Consider the following 14,989-nt stretch of genomic DNA (forward strand, 5'->3'; position numbering starts at 1 on the left):
AGTTGTCATATATTATCTTTTATTTCAGCTCTTCGCAAAACGGTTATTGTCAGTGAAAGTTGGGTTAGGTAGTTCAGTTAGTTTTTTATTTGTACTCTGCTCAAGATTCATTATCCACTAGGTTAGGGTATTTTATCCTGGTTTGTCTGATAGCAATAAATACATTTTGTTGCAAAAGAATGAATGCACAGAATATACATAGCTGTTACCTGTGTTCACTCAGTGTCTTTATTGCTCTCGTTTTCAGTTTTGTATTGCCTGTAAGTAATGTGATGTGATTGTATAATGCTGCTATTCACATGTTGATTTGGTGGGGACTAGGTCTAACAGAAAGGATACTCAAAATGCACGGAGCTGATACTTGCATAACCATTCTTTGAATGTCATTACTCCACTAAACTTTAATGTTATGTTGTCCATAAATAATTTCCGATATATGATGCTGCTCATCATATCATTTTCGCAGGGGCTTGATTGGGACTGAGTTGCAAAAGAAGGGTACACAGAAAGCACATTGTAGTTGGTATATGCAGTATTATGATTCTGTATTTTCATACATCTCTTTATTCCCCTCATTTTTAATGTTGCTCTGTAGTTTGCAATATTCGACACTCTATTCTTGTGTTCTTTTGCCGAGACTAAATCAGGACTGAACGTCTTTGACTGCATTCTTGCCCCATGTGAGGCTGCTTCCTTGACCACATGAACAGCTGACACTATACACACCATTAATTATGTGACTTACTATATTTTTATCTTTTCTGTACTTACTAATTATTAATGGCAAAATTTCAGCATTAATACAAAGTTCTTATAAGTGTAACTTGAATGTCATTCTATGTATCTGCAGTCAGACACCGTAATCCCCAAAAGGATGGCCATTTGTCTTTTGAGTTAGTTCTTTTATGGGGACGGACACTGACCCCCTGCCAACCCGCTTGTTGACACGTAGGGAATGCATATGGGTTGGTTATATGGGTACCACCCAAAGTTGTAAATGGTTTCCCGGTTTAAAGGAGACCATTAGGCTTGTGACTCAATGTAAAGCCACTTAAAGAAGAAGTGTAATAAAAAGTGACAGGAAAGATGGGAGAAATAGGAAGAGAGGAGGGTAGACACAGAAAAAGAATGATAAAGATGAAGGAAGAAGTAGGCAGCACTACATCAAGCGAGTAGATGATGGTTGCCGCTCACTTCTAACTCTGATAATGTCGTAAAGCTGAATTGTCCCAAGAAGATCCATCATAGCTCGAGTGCTTATTGTATTGATTGTATTATGCTCACCTAGCTGTTTTTTATTATTGTCTTCTAAATTGGGGTGTGTATAATGCAGTGCTCTCTCTCTGTCTGTCTCTCTCTCTCTCTCTCAATGAAACCAAAAGGGTAGTACATTAAAAAAAAAAAAAAAAAAAAAAAAATTGGCTTTAGTAATTATAATGCTGAATGTTTTAATTTTTTACTCTTTTTCCTAGTGATTCCCCCCCTCCCCTTAGTATTGTATTACATATGTGAAGCTGGTGAGGGACAATATTTCACATCTGGTGAAGACAGAGGATGTGTTGCTCATTGCTAATAGTGAATGATATCTTTGCAGACAGGTCCAGAGTTTTAAAAGTGTTTACAAGTGAAAATGTCTGGGTTCGGTACGGGTGGTGAGTGTGGGCTGTTTGATAACCCGGTCGCTCACTGGCCATGACTTCGACTACTGGGGAGGGGTGGAGAAATTAGTACTTTCAGGTGTACATCATAAAATAGCACAACAAAGTTTCCAAATTTTTGAAAGGTCCCACTCACAAAGCCAGTCACTCACAAGTTATGATGGCCGATGACGCATGCGTTGCTGGCAAGCAGAAATCTTTAAAAGCGCTAAGCTCAACTTTAAAATGCACTAAGCTACAGGTAAACTGTTCAAATTTTCGCGGTTAATTGGACTTCGGAACACACTTGATATACTGTAGAAGAAAATTTAATATTTATTGGCACTAACTTATTATGAAAAGTGTTGGATCTAGCGCCAACAGCACCAAGTTTGCAACTATGAGTGCACGTTACCAGCGACGAGCTGGCGATCCCGTCACGGGTGCCGATTGTCTCAGCATGTTTGCTGGATGAGCAGAGAGCTTTCGTAATGGGACTACTGTACTTATTAAAACCACCAAAAGACCGGAAATACCGTAAGACCAGATACTGAATGAGGGGACTTTTACTGTATTCTTAATACTTTCCACAATCCATGCCTATCCACCCTGTCATATGCTTTATCCAAATCCATGAAGGCCACATACAACTTCATTCCCCTCTCTAGAAACTTTTTCACTAAAGGCCTAAGAACGATTATCTGATCTACACAACCACTTCCTTCCTAAAATCTCCCTGTTCTTCTCTATATAATTCCTCTGTTATTTCCCTAACTCAGTCAGTAAGTATCCTACCATATACTTCTCCACTTACACTATGTAGACAAATGCTTCTGTGGTTACCACACACTTCTTTTTCCCCATTTCCATTGAATAGGGGAATAATTATACCCGACTTCCAATCCTCCGGGACTTTACCTTCCTCCTAGGCCAATCTGCACATCATCCACATCCATTCTAATACTATCTCTCCCCCATGCTTCAGCATTTCACCACACACTTCATCAATTCCTGGTGCTTTCCTCATTTTGACTTTATTCATTGCTTCCATAACCTCCATCCTACTGATTTCCTCCTCTCTTCGCACATCCCTCCTTCTCCCAGCCATTCCCTAGCCACTTATACTTGCATTGCATTCATTCTTTATGTTCAGCAGTTCCTTAACCCCTAAAACGCGGATCGTCGCATTTGCGACGGTCGGCCCAAAGGGCAGAACGGCGGGTCGTCGCGTTTGCGATTTGAGTTAATTTTGAATAACCGCGGGCAAGCATGCTCCAGCTGGTATTGTCTATCAGTCCCGCCACCCGTGAGCTACGTTTAGCACACTTGACCTTTGTACTACTGACCTCGGTTGTTGCCGAGTCTCATTTTTTTAACCCACCGACGCACAGATGCGCGGCCCTCCCTCGTCGTGCGATATGGCAACGCGCGGACGGCTGATACGTGTCAATCTGCGCCGTCATCTCGCAAGCACTTTTTACTACTGGGAAACGCTTGTTTCCCCAGTTGTCACACTGTCATTTTTTCACGCGGTTTGCCCCAGAATAGCGTCAGTCCACGCAAATCTGCCACGGTGACACCATGTCTAACTCGAGCTCTTCCAAGTCTGTGCCTTCTAGCCCTCCGAAAAAGGGTTTTGTGACCACAACCCCCTTCAAAACCTTACCAGGAACTACTAAGGGGCTAAGTGACTCTGCAATAGCCTCAGAACTTTTGAAAGCCTCAATGGACTATGGCAGTGACGTCGGTGTGTGGTCGAGCCTGGCTGAGTCTGACACACAATCCAGTGCAGAGTCCGGGCCAGAAGTGATTGTTTCTGTGCCGGAGGAGACTGTGTCAGTGCCCAGCACCTCAACAGGGAAGGCTCCGGTGAGAAGGGGCCTCGAGTATGGGAAGGGGGAAAAACGGAAAAGGAGCGGTGACCCCAGCTCACCGCCATTGTCCCCTACGCCACGTCACGCCACCGCAAGCCCGCCACGTACTCCCAGCCCTGTTCTCTCGTCCTCCTCCTCTGCTGTCCTGTCTCTTGAGTCGTCGGAGTCTCCTTCACCACCGAGAAAGGGAAGTAAAAGAGCATCTTTACGTTTGAGAGGTTTTCGTAGGCCTAGTGTTCGTGTTGGTAGAGTTAAGTCCCCTAGTATAGGGCTAACTCGCACTAGGCAACTCAGGAGTCACGCCACCGCGAGTGACCTTGAGCCCAGTGATAATGTCCCTCCCACCACCACCACCACCACCACCACCACAACACCAACACGACCTGGGATAGCCTCTGCCTCACCTACTGTTGCCCCGCCTGCCTCACCCACTCCCACACGACCTGCCTCACCCCCCGCCGCCCCAAGCACCTCCCAGCCTAGGCAGGGAATGCTGGATGCCTTCGTGTGGTCAGAGGGATCAGATTTTGTGCCTGAGGATCTGCCCTTTGACGACAGTGAGTGTGGACTTCAGGCTGACTTCCCTGTGGACGAGGATGGTGAATGCCTTGACTACCTGTTGGCCTTCCTTGACGACGAGGTTATGGAGCACATCTGTACCGAGACAAACAGGTACGAGGGGCAATGTGCTCCAGTTCGCGAAGGAGAAGGTGAGGCGGCCACGCCATCCACGTCGCGGATGGCAGCATGGGTGCCTCTTACGATCCGCGAGCTTTTTGTATTTATTGGATTGATGTTGCTAATGCCGCACAACTGGAAACACAAGTTAGAAGAATACTGGACTTCCGACGAGCTGTGCCCAACACCCATTTTCAATAAATACATGAGCCGCGATCGTTTTAGGCAGCTGATGACTTATCTTCACTTCGCGAACAATGATGAGCCTTCCCAAACTGACCCATTATGGAAAGTGAGGGGAATCCTGAACACGATCAAGGATAAGTTTACGAGGTTCTTGCGCCCGTTCAAGAAAGTCGTGATTGACGAGTCTTTGGTATTGTTCAGGGGCCGTCTTCGGTTCGTCCAGTACATTCCAAGCAAACGCCACCGCTTTGGAATCAAGTTTTTCGTGCTGTGCGACTGCAAGACGGGGTTCATCCTTGACTTCGTCATTTACACCGCCAGCAATGTCGATTTGGATAAGACTGACCCCCTTGGATTCTCTGGTTCTGTGGTGAAAGTGCTTTTGGAAAAGTACTTTGGCGAGAATCATGTCCTGTATATGGACAATTACTATACCGCTCCTAAACTCGCCAAGTACCTTTCTGAACACGGCGTCGGCTCCTGTGGCACTGTCAGAAGTAAAAGGGCACATTACCCTGCCTTCCCCGAGGCTGAAAAGTCAAAGCGGGGAGACGTGCACCTGAAGAAATCTGACAAGATGCTTGCGATCAGGTGGCATGATAAGAGATCCGTGAACATGCTCACCACGGTACACAAGGGTGAAATGCTGGCAACAGGGAAGGTCGACAGAAGGACTGGCGAGCCTGTGATGAAGCCTGATGCTGTCATTGACCATAACGTCAATATGCGGCTGGTGGACAAGTCTGATATGATGATTGGAGAGATTGACTGCCTGAGGAAAAATCGTCGTTGGTACAGGAAGGTGTTCTTGCACTTGATTGATATGTGCATGTTGAACGCCTTCATCCTGTACAAAATCAAGAACAGGAAGCCAGCCAACTACTCTCTCAGACGATTTTCCAAGACTTGTGTCTACCAGCTGCTTCAGCGTTACGGCCAGGTTCTTTCTACAGGTCCCAAACGCCACCCTCACACACCTCCAGACCGCCTACAGTGTATGGCCTGCCTTCAGCGACACCGCCTGGAGCCACTGCCAGCCACTGCAAAGAGGGGGAAAGCACTGAGGAGGTGTCATGTGTGCAGCCACACTACCAGGCAGGAAAGAACCTTTAGGCGCACCTCCTTGCAGTGCAAAGAGTGCAAAGTTCCCCTCTGTGCTTACCCGTGTTTCTTTGACTACCACAACCTAAGTAGATTTTGAAAATAAGGGTAAGATTCTTTGAAATAATACTGAGAGTGACAGTGATAATATTGTTTAGTTTTCTTTTACGTGCTGACAGTGACAGCCTGATGAGTGTAAATTAGTGTATGTACTTGTAAAAGCACTGACAGTGACAGTGTTTTTTGGTGTAAATAATTGTACATAGTAATAATATAAGTATTGCGAGTGACAGTCACTCCGGTGTAAGAAGATGAAAGCATATTTTCCTATTCTATGTTCTGACAGTGACAGTTTGTTGTCTAGAAAATATTATTTTTATAACACTGGACAGTGACACTGATGAATAAGGCAAAAAAAAAGAACAGATACAGTGAAAGTGAGCGATAGAAATGAAGTGCGAGTGGCCGACAGGAGCGAGAATAAAGTGCCTGCCGTAAGGCTGAATAAACTTGCGCCGCGGTGGTCTTCCTCAGTCCCAATCCACAATACTGGCAGTGACAGTGATTTTTATGGCCGTAATAGTGACAGGCAAACGTTTGCGAAGTCCTATGATGAAAAAAAATGTAGTATACGTGTTTTTTGCCGAGAAAAGGCAAATGTGACAATATTGACGGGAAGATCGCCACCGCGCTGCATGTCGGCCGTGCGCTCCGTTCATTTTAGCCTTATTTTCAGTGCTTATTTACAAATACGGATTCCAAACAACCTGTACGTTGTTGTATAAAGTGTACTGTGACAGATTGAGGCTGTGGTAGAAAGAAAACCGGGTTTCTGGAGGTGTGAGAGTGAAGACTTTGTTACCCAACTTTGCAAGTCTTCACAAGTCCTTTGGTAGTCAACGAAGGCTCAACACGTGGCTCAGGAGAAAGCTGAATGTAAGTACTATATGCCATAAAAATTTTAATGCTCTAGGGTTAATCTATGATTTTTGGCAAATATTTTTCCACAGGTACTCAGACCCCGCTACAACCCCGCCACAGCGGGGGGATCGCCCGTACACAGCCGCGTTTTAGGGGTTAAAGTGTTCTCTCCATCTGCTCACTTTTTCTCCCTTGTCCACCAGTAATCTACCACTTTTATCTTTCGCTCCCTGATCAACTTCTGTATAACCCTGTCTGACTCTCATTACCTCTTTCTAGAACATTTTGTTACATTCCCTCCACTTTTAATTTCCTTCCAAATTCCGCATCCACTCTCTTCTTACTCTCTCATACTATTCATTTCACCTCTCTCTTCTGTCTCTTAACTTCCTTCACACCCGTTTCTCATCGACTCACTATATGCTTTCCTCTTGTGTGCCACAACCTGTCTCACCTCTTCATTCCACCATGCTGTTTCTTGCACCCCCTTTCATCTTCTCTTCACTCCCCACACCACCTCACATGCTGCACAGATTTCTGCAAATATCTTGCATGCACCTTCCACGTCCCCCATGTGCTCTAAATCATATTTACCTAATCGCTCCTCCATTTCTCTCTTATATTCTACCTTTTGTCCATCCTCTTGTAACCTTTCTACCTTCGTTGTATGAACTACTTCCTCCTGTCCTTTCCTTCTTCAATTCCTCCATTTCATTTGAAACCTGACTTTAACCACCGCCAAGTGGTGGTCAGAGAGTCCATTCCCCCAATCTCTATGTGCTCTTGCATCTATTACACACCTCATTGTATCATCCACACACACATTATCGATCATTGTCTTCCGTTCATTCAGTTCACCATGCACCCTTCTCATCACTCTCCATGTATACCTGTGGATGATTTTATGTCTGAAGAGGGTATTGGCTATCACCAACCCCCTCCCGGCACAATGTCCACTAGAGAACTGCCATTCTCATCCACTTCTGCAGGCACACCCCACTCACCAGCTACTCCATCCACTTTCACATTCCCTGCTTTTTTCATTCATATCTCCAATCAAGAACACTCTCTCATTCCTTTCAGACTTTTCCATGCATGCTTCCACATTTGTCCAGAATTCTTCTTTCACTGCTTGCATAATTTTGCATTGGTGCGCGCGCGTGCACACACACACACACACACACACACACACACACACACACACACACACACACACACACACACACACACACACACACACACACACATTTGTAGTTCAACTTTCAGTCTTACCCACACAATCCTTGAGCCAACTGATCCATACTCTTTTATGTTCTCCTTCCATCGGTTACTCACAACAATACACACTCCTCCTTTTGCCCTCTCATTCTCACCCACTCCGGGGCATATAACCTGCCCCATCCATGCTCCCATTCTCTCACTGTCACACCTCTCCATTTAGTTTCAGTTAATCCACATACATTCACTTTTGTTCCCTCAAGCACCTGGACAATCTTTCTGTCTTTCACCTCATCATTTGCATCCCGTACATTCCACGTCGCAATCCGTATCATGTCCTTTGTTCGATCCTTAGTCGTCACCTGTTGGTCAGTCCTGGTCTGAGGCTTCCTGTGTGTATTTTTAGTTGTTTCCCTGGGAGGGGCACTAACCCTCCACCAACCCACTTGTCATGTAGGGAACACATGTTAGTTAGTTACAAGGTTACCACCCAGTGTTGTCAGTGATTTCCTGGTATACAGGAAATCATTTGGTTTGCCGCTCAGTGTAGAGCTACCCTAAAACAAGAGTACCGCCACACTAATTGGGTGTGTGATGGGCGCCCCCACCTTAAAAAAAAAGGAAGAAAATGAAGAAGATTCCATTATCTCGGGCTTCCACTAAATCGGTGTTTGTTAAATCAAGCTTCTACTGTACCTGCAGGAGATACTGAAAACTGACTTAGAAAAATGTTTCAGTCAGTGGAAAGAATGCTGGGCTACTTGTGTCAAGTCAAAAGGGGCCTACTACTTCGAGGGGGATTAGTGTCCTAGCTCAACAGGTTAGCTATTTATTTTTTTTAGAGCCTAAGGTTGGATACTTCTTGAACAGACCTGTATATGAATGTGGTTTTTATTTTGAGTTGGAGTCAGAATATTGTGTGTTAGTTCTTCTACCTTTCTTCTACCTTAATGATACATTTACCGTATTTCTTTTTGTTAGTGAATTCCATCACCCAGTTGTTTAGTTGGGATTTAGGGTTGGGATGGTGGTGGTGATGGTGTTTTTAACTGCAGGTTATTCTAGCATATGACCATTATCTTTCCTCAGCCATCATGAGGAGCGTGACAGTGAACGTCGCCGCCGCAGCCGTTCACGGTCAAGATCAAGGTCAAGGCGGAGACGAAGGAGCAGGTCACGGTCACGATCTCGGTCTCGATCACGTCACCGCCGTTCCAGGTCACGCTCCAGAGGCCGACGATCATCATCACGATCACGCAGGAGGAGGTCAGTCATATTGTGTTAACCCTCTCGGGAACTGTAAGTTTCCAATAAGTTTCTGGAACATAAACAGAGTAGAGAACCCAGCTTAGGGAGCTGCCTGAAAAGAAAAGGTTCAGTGGACAAATTAGCCCCTGGAAATTAGTTATATCAATAGTGTTTCTTCTGTAACATAAGCAAATAATTACACACAAAACTGTTGAGTGAATTACAGAAATGCAGTGAGAATAAACTGATCAAGGGTAAAAATCACTTTGAAAAATATTCCTGCCATCCTTGTGAGAAATTTTGCATGCACCATGCAAGAGCACTGCATCTGTCTAGATGTAGAATTTCATGAGCTTTTTCAACTTGTTTTTGAAGTTTTGATACTACCAACAGTTTTTGACTAAATCGCCTAAAGCTATTAAAAAAAAAAAAAAAAAAAAAAATGCTGGCAACACATGATTGCATTATCTTCTCTGGCAACCACGAAATAGACGAGACAGTGTTGCCAATCATTTCACAGAGCAAGCATACACACCTCTATGACACATCGAAGTTTGATGCATTTCCCGTGAAAACTATTGTTAATGAATATTTGGTGGTGGTCAGAATCAAAGTCCAAACAAAATGGAGAAATAGAAGAAGGGAAGGACAGGAGGAAGTAGTTCTTACAAGGAGGGTAGAAAAGCTACAAGAGGTTGGAAAAAAGGCAGAATATAAGACGGAAGTGGAGGAACGATTGGGTAAATACCATTAAAGATTGGAGCAGATGGGGGACGTGGAAGGTGTGTGCAAGATATTCACAGAAGAAATCTGTGCAGCATGTGAGGTGGTGTGGGGGGTGAAGAGAAGATGAAAGGGGATGCAGGGAATAGCATGGTGGACTGATGAGGTGAGAGAGGTTGTGGCACAAAAGAAGAAAGCATATAGTGAGTGGAAACGGGCGTCGAAGAAATTGAGAGACGGAAGAGAGAGTTATATGTAGAGATGTGAATAGATTAGTAAGAGAGAGTAAGAAGATAGTGGATAAAGAATATGGAAGGAATTTGAGTGTAAAGTGAAAGGAATGTAAGAAAATGTTCTTGAAAGAGGCAAAGAGAGTTAGACAGGGTGTTAAAGAAGTTAGTCGGGAAGTGAAAGATAGAAATGGTAGATTACTGGTGGACAAGGGAGAAAAAGTGAGCAGATGGAGAGAACACATTAATGAATTGTTGAACATAGAGAATCAAAGTAATGCAAGTATAAGTGGCTGGGGAATGGCTGGTAGAAGGAGGGATGTGAGCAGAGAGGAAGAAATCAGTAGGATGGAAGTTGTGGAGGCAATGAAGAAAGTTAAAATGTGGAAAGCACCAGGAATTTATAGAGTGTGTGGTGAAATACTAAAGCATGTGGGAGAGGTAGTAGTAGAATGGATGTGGAAGATGTGCAAATTGGCCTGGGAGGAAGGTATAGTCCCAGAGGATTGGAAGTCAGGTGTAGTTATTCCCCTGTACAAAGGAAAAAGGAAAAAGAAGTGTGTGGTAATCATAGGGGCATTTGCCTTCTTAATGTAACAGGAAAAGTACTTAGTAGGATACTTATTGACAGAGTTAGGGAAATAACAGAGGAATTAGTTGGAGAAGAACAGGAAGGTTTTAGGAAGGGAAGAGGTTGTGTAGATCTGATATTCATTCTTATATCTTTAGTGGAAAAGTTTCTAGAGAAAGGAAAGAATTTGTATGCGGCCTTCATGGATTTGGATAAAGCATATGAGAGGGTGGATAGACAAAGATTGTGGAAAGTATTAAGAACATATGGAGTAGATGTGAAGTTGTTGAAGGCCGTGAAAAATACGTATGAGGGTGCTAAAGCTACAGTGCATGTGGATGGTGAACTGAGTGAATTTTTCTCTTTGAAGGTTGGATTGAAACAAGGATGTCATGTCTCCATGGTTGTTCAGTCTGTATATTGATGGGGTTATAAAGGAGATACAAGGTAGGGCAGTGGATGTTGGAGTGTCCCTAGTGAGAGAGGATAGTGTTTTGAAACTCCCTGTACTGTTGTTTCCGGATGATACTGTGTTGTTAAGTGAAGACGAAGGGGAGCTGCAAGGCTTTGTGGATGAGTTTGGGAGAATGTGTAAGAAACAGAATTTAAGGTGAATGTAGGGAAGAGTAAAGTGATGGTCTTTGAGAGAAGTGAAGTCAGTGAATGTACAGTGAGAGTGGATGGGGAGGAAATGGAGAATGTGAGTACGTTTAAGTACTTGGGTAGTGTGATGAGTAAGGGTGGAAGTTTGGAGGGTGAAGTGCATGAAAGGGTACAACAAGGAAGAAAGGTTGCTGGTTCCTTGATGACAGTGATAAGAAGTAGGGAGGTGAGCATGGAAGTGAAAAAGTTATTACGGTACATGACAGTATTGTTATACCGACTCTGACATATGGAAGTGAAGCTTGGACATTGTTGGAGGGACACAAGTCAAGAGTGAGAGCAGTGGAAATGAGTGAGAGACTGACAAGGAGAGTGTATGTGAGTGAGGTGGAGGGAGAGAGTGGGAAGGGAAGGCCAAGGATGAGATGGATGGATGGAGTGGAGATGTATATGAGAGAGGAGTGTGTGAATTGGGAGCGGGGCATTGAAATGGCGGGGGACAGGGTGACGTGGAGGTGATTTGTTTGTGACCACCCCGTATAAGGGATTAAGGCATCTGGCAGTAGATAGATAGATGTACATTCACATATACACAGTATAAGTATGCAGTGTATATATACCAGTACAGTATATATATAATCAGTACCGCGGTTTTACAACGCATTTGGTTAAGTAAAAACCCATCGTTTGCCGGGGTATCGTATCTCGGGGTAGATTTAACGTGTAAGGTATAGGGTTGCGTTTTTGAGCCTTGGGTTTGCTCCCCAACCAAGTACTAAACTCACCCAAATGAGTCCAAAACCAAGTTTAAGGCCAATCTAAATGGCCTAACAGCCATAAAAGAAGCTAACCCAATCCTAACACCTGTAAGTAACTCACTACAACTAAGAAATAAAACCTGAAAATTGTCAAGTATAAGTCAGGAAAATATCAGGCTTAGTAAACTGTACCCCCAAGTGACAATGTTCACAACAGCAGTGGCTAAAACACATTAATCTAAGTCTAAAAACAGTTTATAAATCAACCTAAACACACAATTTTAGTCTAAAATATATTGAAAATCAGTAGAAAAAAATGAACACCCATCATTAAACTGGGGTTTGGCCATCGTGGGTGGGGTATGGTGGTATTTCTACCTCCATCGTTAAGTCAGGTTATCCCATCTAGGGGTATTGTATATTGAGGTATACCCGGTACCTATATATGGAGGTATACACAAAATATATATACAGGATATATATCATCGTCATCATCATCATCATAATCATCATCATCATCCGTGCCTCCTTTCCCACCGTAGGGCAGGGTGAGGAGAAGCAGTGTCCTGACATCCCAAGTTTGCCCAGTTCAATGGGCCACGCCTCCCATTCACTCATCATTCAAGCCCCCGGAATCTTGGCTTAATATGATACGCCCAAAACTTTCACAACATTCTGTAGCTTAACTGATGGAGTCAATCCAAACGCTGTCACGTTAACCCTTAATCACCAGACCTAGGAATCTTCCGTTAATACCAGGCATTTACGGGATTCCCGACAAACTTTGTTGGTAAAAAAATATATATACTGTATACTGTAGAAATGGCACAAATTTTATTCCTATATTTCTTACTTGAAATGCATCCATTTCTGAAGTAAATTATCTGTTACTTACATTTCAAAATGAAACTAGCATAAAAAAAAAAAAAAAAAAAAAAAAAAAAAAAATGTTGTCAAAAATGGGAGAAAAAATGACTTTTATCTTCTAAGGATCACAGCCAGCCTCAGTTTTGAGGTATGCCACTGAAACTTGGCACACGTGGAGTCCACACGCCGCATGTGACGCTCTAGTTCCTTGCATGGGTTGCTGTTTGCTATGTTGCAAAATGAAGGATATGTTTCTGTGCACCAGGCATGTCTGGGATTCTGGACAATGGGGCTCTAACTCTATGGTAGAGACAGGAACCACACAGTTGCACCTCACATGGCAAGAGCATGTCTCAAACTGAGATGTCATGGGCAACCAGCCTCATAGGCCTAACACCGTCTTGTCCACAAGGCAAAATAGGCCTCTTGTTGGCATCTTGGACTGGTCGGGTGATAACGGGTTAAAAGGAGTACCAAATCACTGATCGTGCACTTCTTCTCACAACATTCACCCAGCCAACCCAATGTCTAGGCAGTCCCCTAGTCTCACTGACTTCCATACCTCTCCTCAGATACTCATTCATCATATCCCTCCACCTTCTCCACCTCACCTCCTCCCTCCTTCAAATTCGCTCAGATATACTATTTTCACTACTCAGTTTTTATCCATTCTCTCCAAGCGACTATACTATCTCAGTACACTCTTTGATTCTGGTGTCCAGAGATTTCCTCACTCCGCATCTTTTACGAATCATATTATTTCGTATCCTATCCACTCTCTGTACTCCTCAGCAGTCCCATTTCCATTGCTCTTACCCTTGACATTTCATTTTCATGCCACACCATGGTCTCTTATCCGTATATTAAAGTTGACATTAACACTCCATCGTGGAAGCCTCGTGCAGCTGCAACACTCAAGCCTTATTTTTTTCAAGGCCTTCTTAGCACCAACTGCTTTCCTTCCTTGTGGCATTCTACTTTCCACTTCTTTTGCACATTTTCCTCTCTTTTTCTATCAATGTACCCAGGTATATGAAATCTCTCACCAGTTCCAGTCTCTCTCCTTTCTCACTAACATCACACCGGGAGGCACTTTCTGTCTCAGTAACCATCACTTTACTCTTTTCTTCATTTACTCTCAGGGTACGATGCTCACTGACATATTCAAAACTCCGCACTAGTCTGTCAAGACTATCTTCCTCTTTACTCCTCTTGTCTGTACCCCTGAAAGGCCTCCACATTTTCTGGCTGGGGCTCCAGCTCAAGAGGATCGAGGGAGAGGTGGCCTTGCCATTCTCCTCTACACCCTCCTCGTCCCCATCCCCGAAGGGCCACCACCCTTTTAAGCTGGGGCTCTGACTCTGAGGGTATTGAGAGATGGGGGAAGGGGGAACATTATACATACCCATCTTGGCTTATTGACATCTCCAATGGGGGAAGTGAGGGGGGAAGAGTGCTTTTAGTTTGCCTCTCGCTAGTAGGCCCTTCTGGTATGGTTGCACATATTTAGTCTGGCCCTACTAGGTTGAAGTACTCACCCCTGCTCACTGCTGCAAGATAGAACTCCACAAGCAGGACATTTAGAGAGACTGGAGGATCTAAATTGGATTTAAAGATACTGCTATTGGGTGAATAAAGTCCGTACATTCAAGCAGAGCAATGAACATCTCATTACCAACATTCCTTCATAGTTTGTATGGTACTTGGCCAGCAATGGGATGAGCAAATTTTTGGATACATCCCTTCCTCCATGGAGAGGTCTTGTGTTTCAGTGGACTGCTTAAGGGCTCTCATTTACACAGACAGCTGATTTGTGCTGCAATACATCATGTGTGTATGTATTTAACAGCTATATGAGGTCTGTTCAGTAAGTGTCCGACCTTAGGCTCTGAAAAAATAAATAGCCAACCTGTTGAACTAGGACTTTAATCTCCCTCAAAATTGGCCCCTTCCGGCTAGACACAGGCAGCGCAGCGTTCTTTCCACTGCCTGAAACATTTTTCAAAGTTGGTTTTTGATATATCCTGCAGGTGCTTCATCACATTTGTTGTGATCTCGTCTCGTCTCAGACTGGGAACTCTTCAGTGGAGTTTTGAGCTTGGGGAATAACCAAAAGTTGCACAGAGCAATGTGTGATGAGTAGGGAGCCTACCAGACCTGCAGGATGTTGTGCTTGGCCAAAAATTCCTGAATCAGTTGAGAGGAACGGATGGGGGCATTGTTATGGTGCAGGTTCCAACTTGCCGCATTCCAAATGTCTGGTCTTTTCCGCAAAACTGCATCATGAAGACAAGAGATAATGTCAAGATAGTAGTGTTTGTTGATAGTCTGACCTTCTGGTGTGTATTCATGATGCACAACACCAAGATATTTG

General features: G+C 43.9%; 1 protein-coding gene across 1 annotated transcript in view; it reads left to right on the top strand.

Annotated features, from left to right (window-relative positions):
- Positions 1-14,989, top strand: part of LOC145402114 (uncharacterized) — a 189,379-nt gene that overhangs the window by 67,136 nt on the left and 107,254 nt on the right. The window contains exon 8 of the mRNA XM_080274232.1: positions 8,705-8,881. Coding sequence (XP_080130358.1) covers positions 8,705-8,881 — 177 coding nt within the window. The remainder of the gene's footprint in view (positions 1-8,704; positions 8,882-14,989) is intronic.

Source organism: Coenobita brevimanus, chromosome 57 (assembly GCF_032717465.1).
Source record: "Coenobita brevimanus isolate Jiangsu-jjx chromosome 57, ASM3271746v2, whole genome shotgun sequence".
NCBI classification, from domain to species: domain Eukaryota; kingdom Metazoa; phylum Arthropoda; class Malacostraca; order Decapoda; family Coenobitidae; genus Coenobita; species Coenobita brevimanus.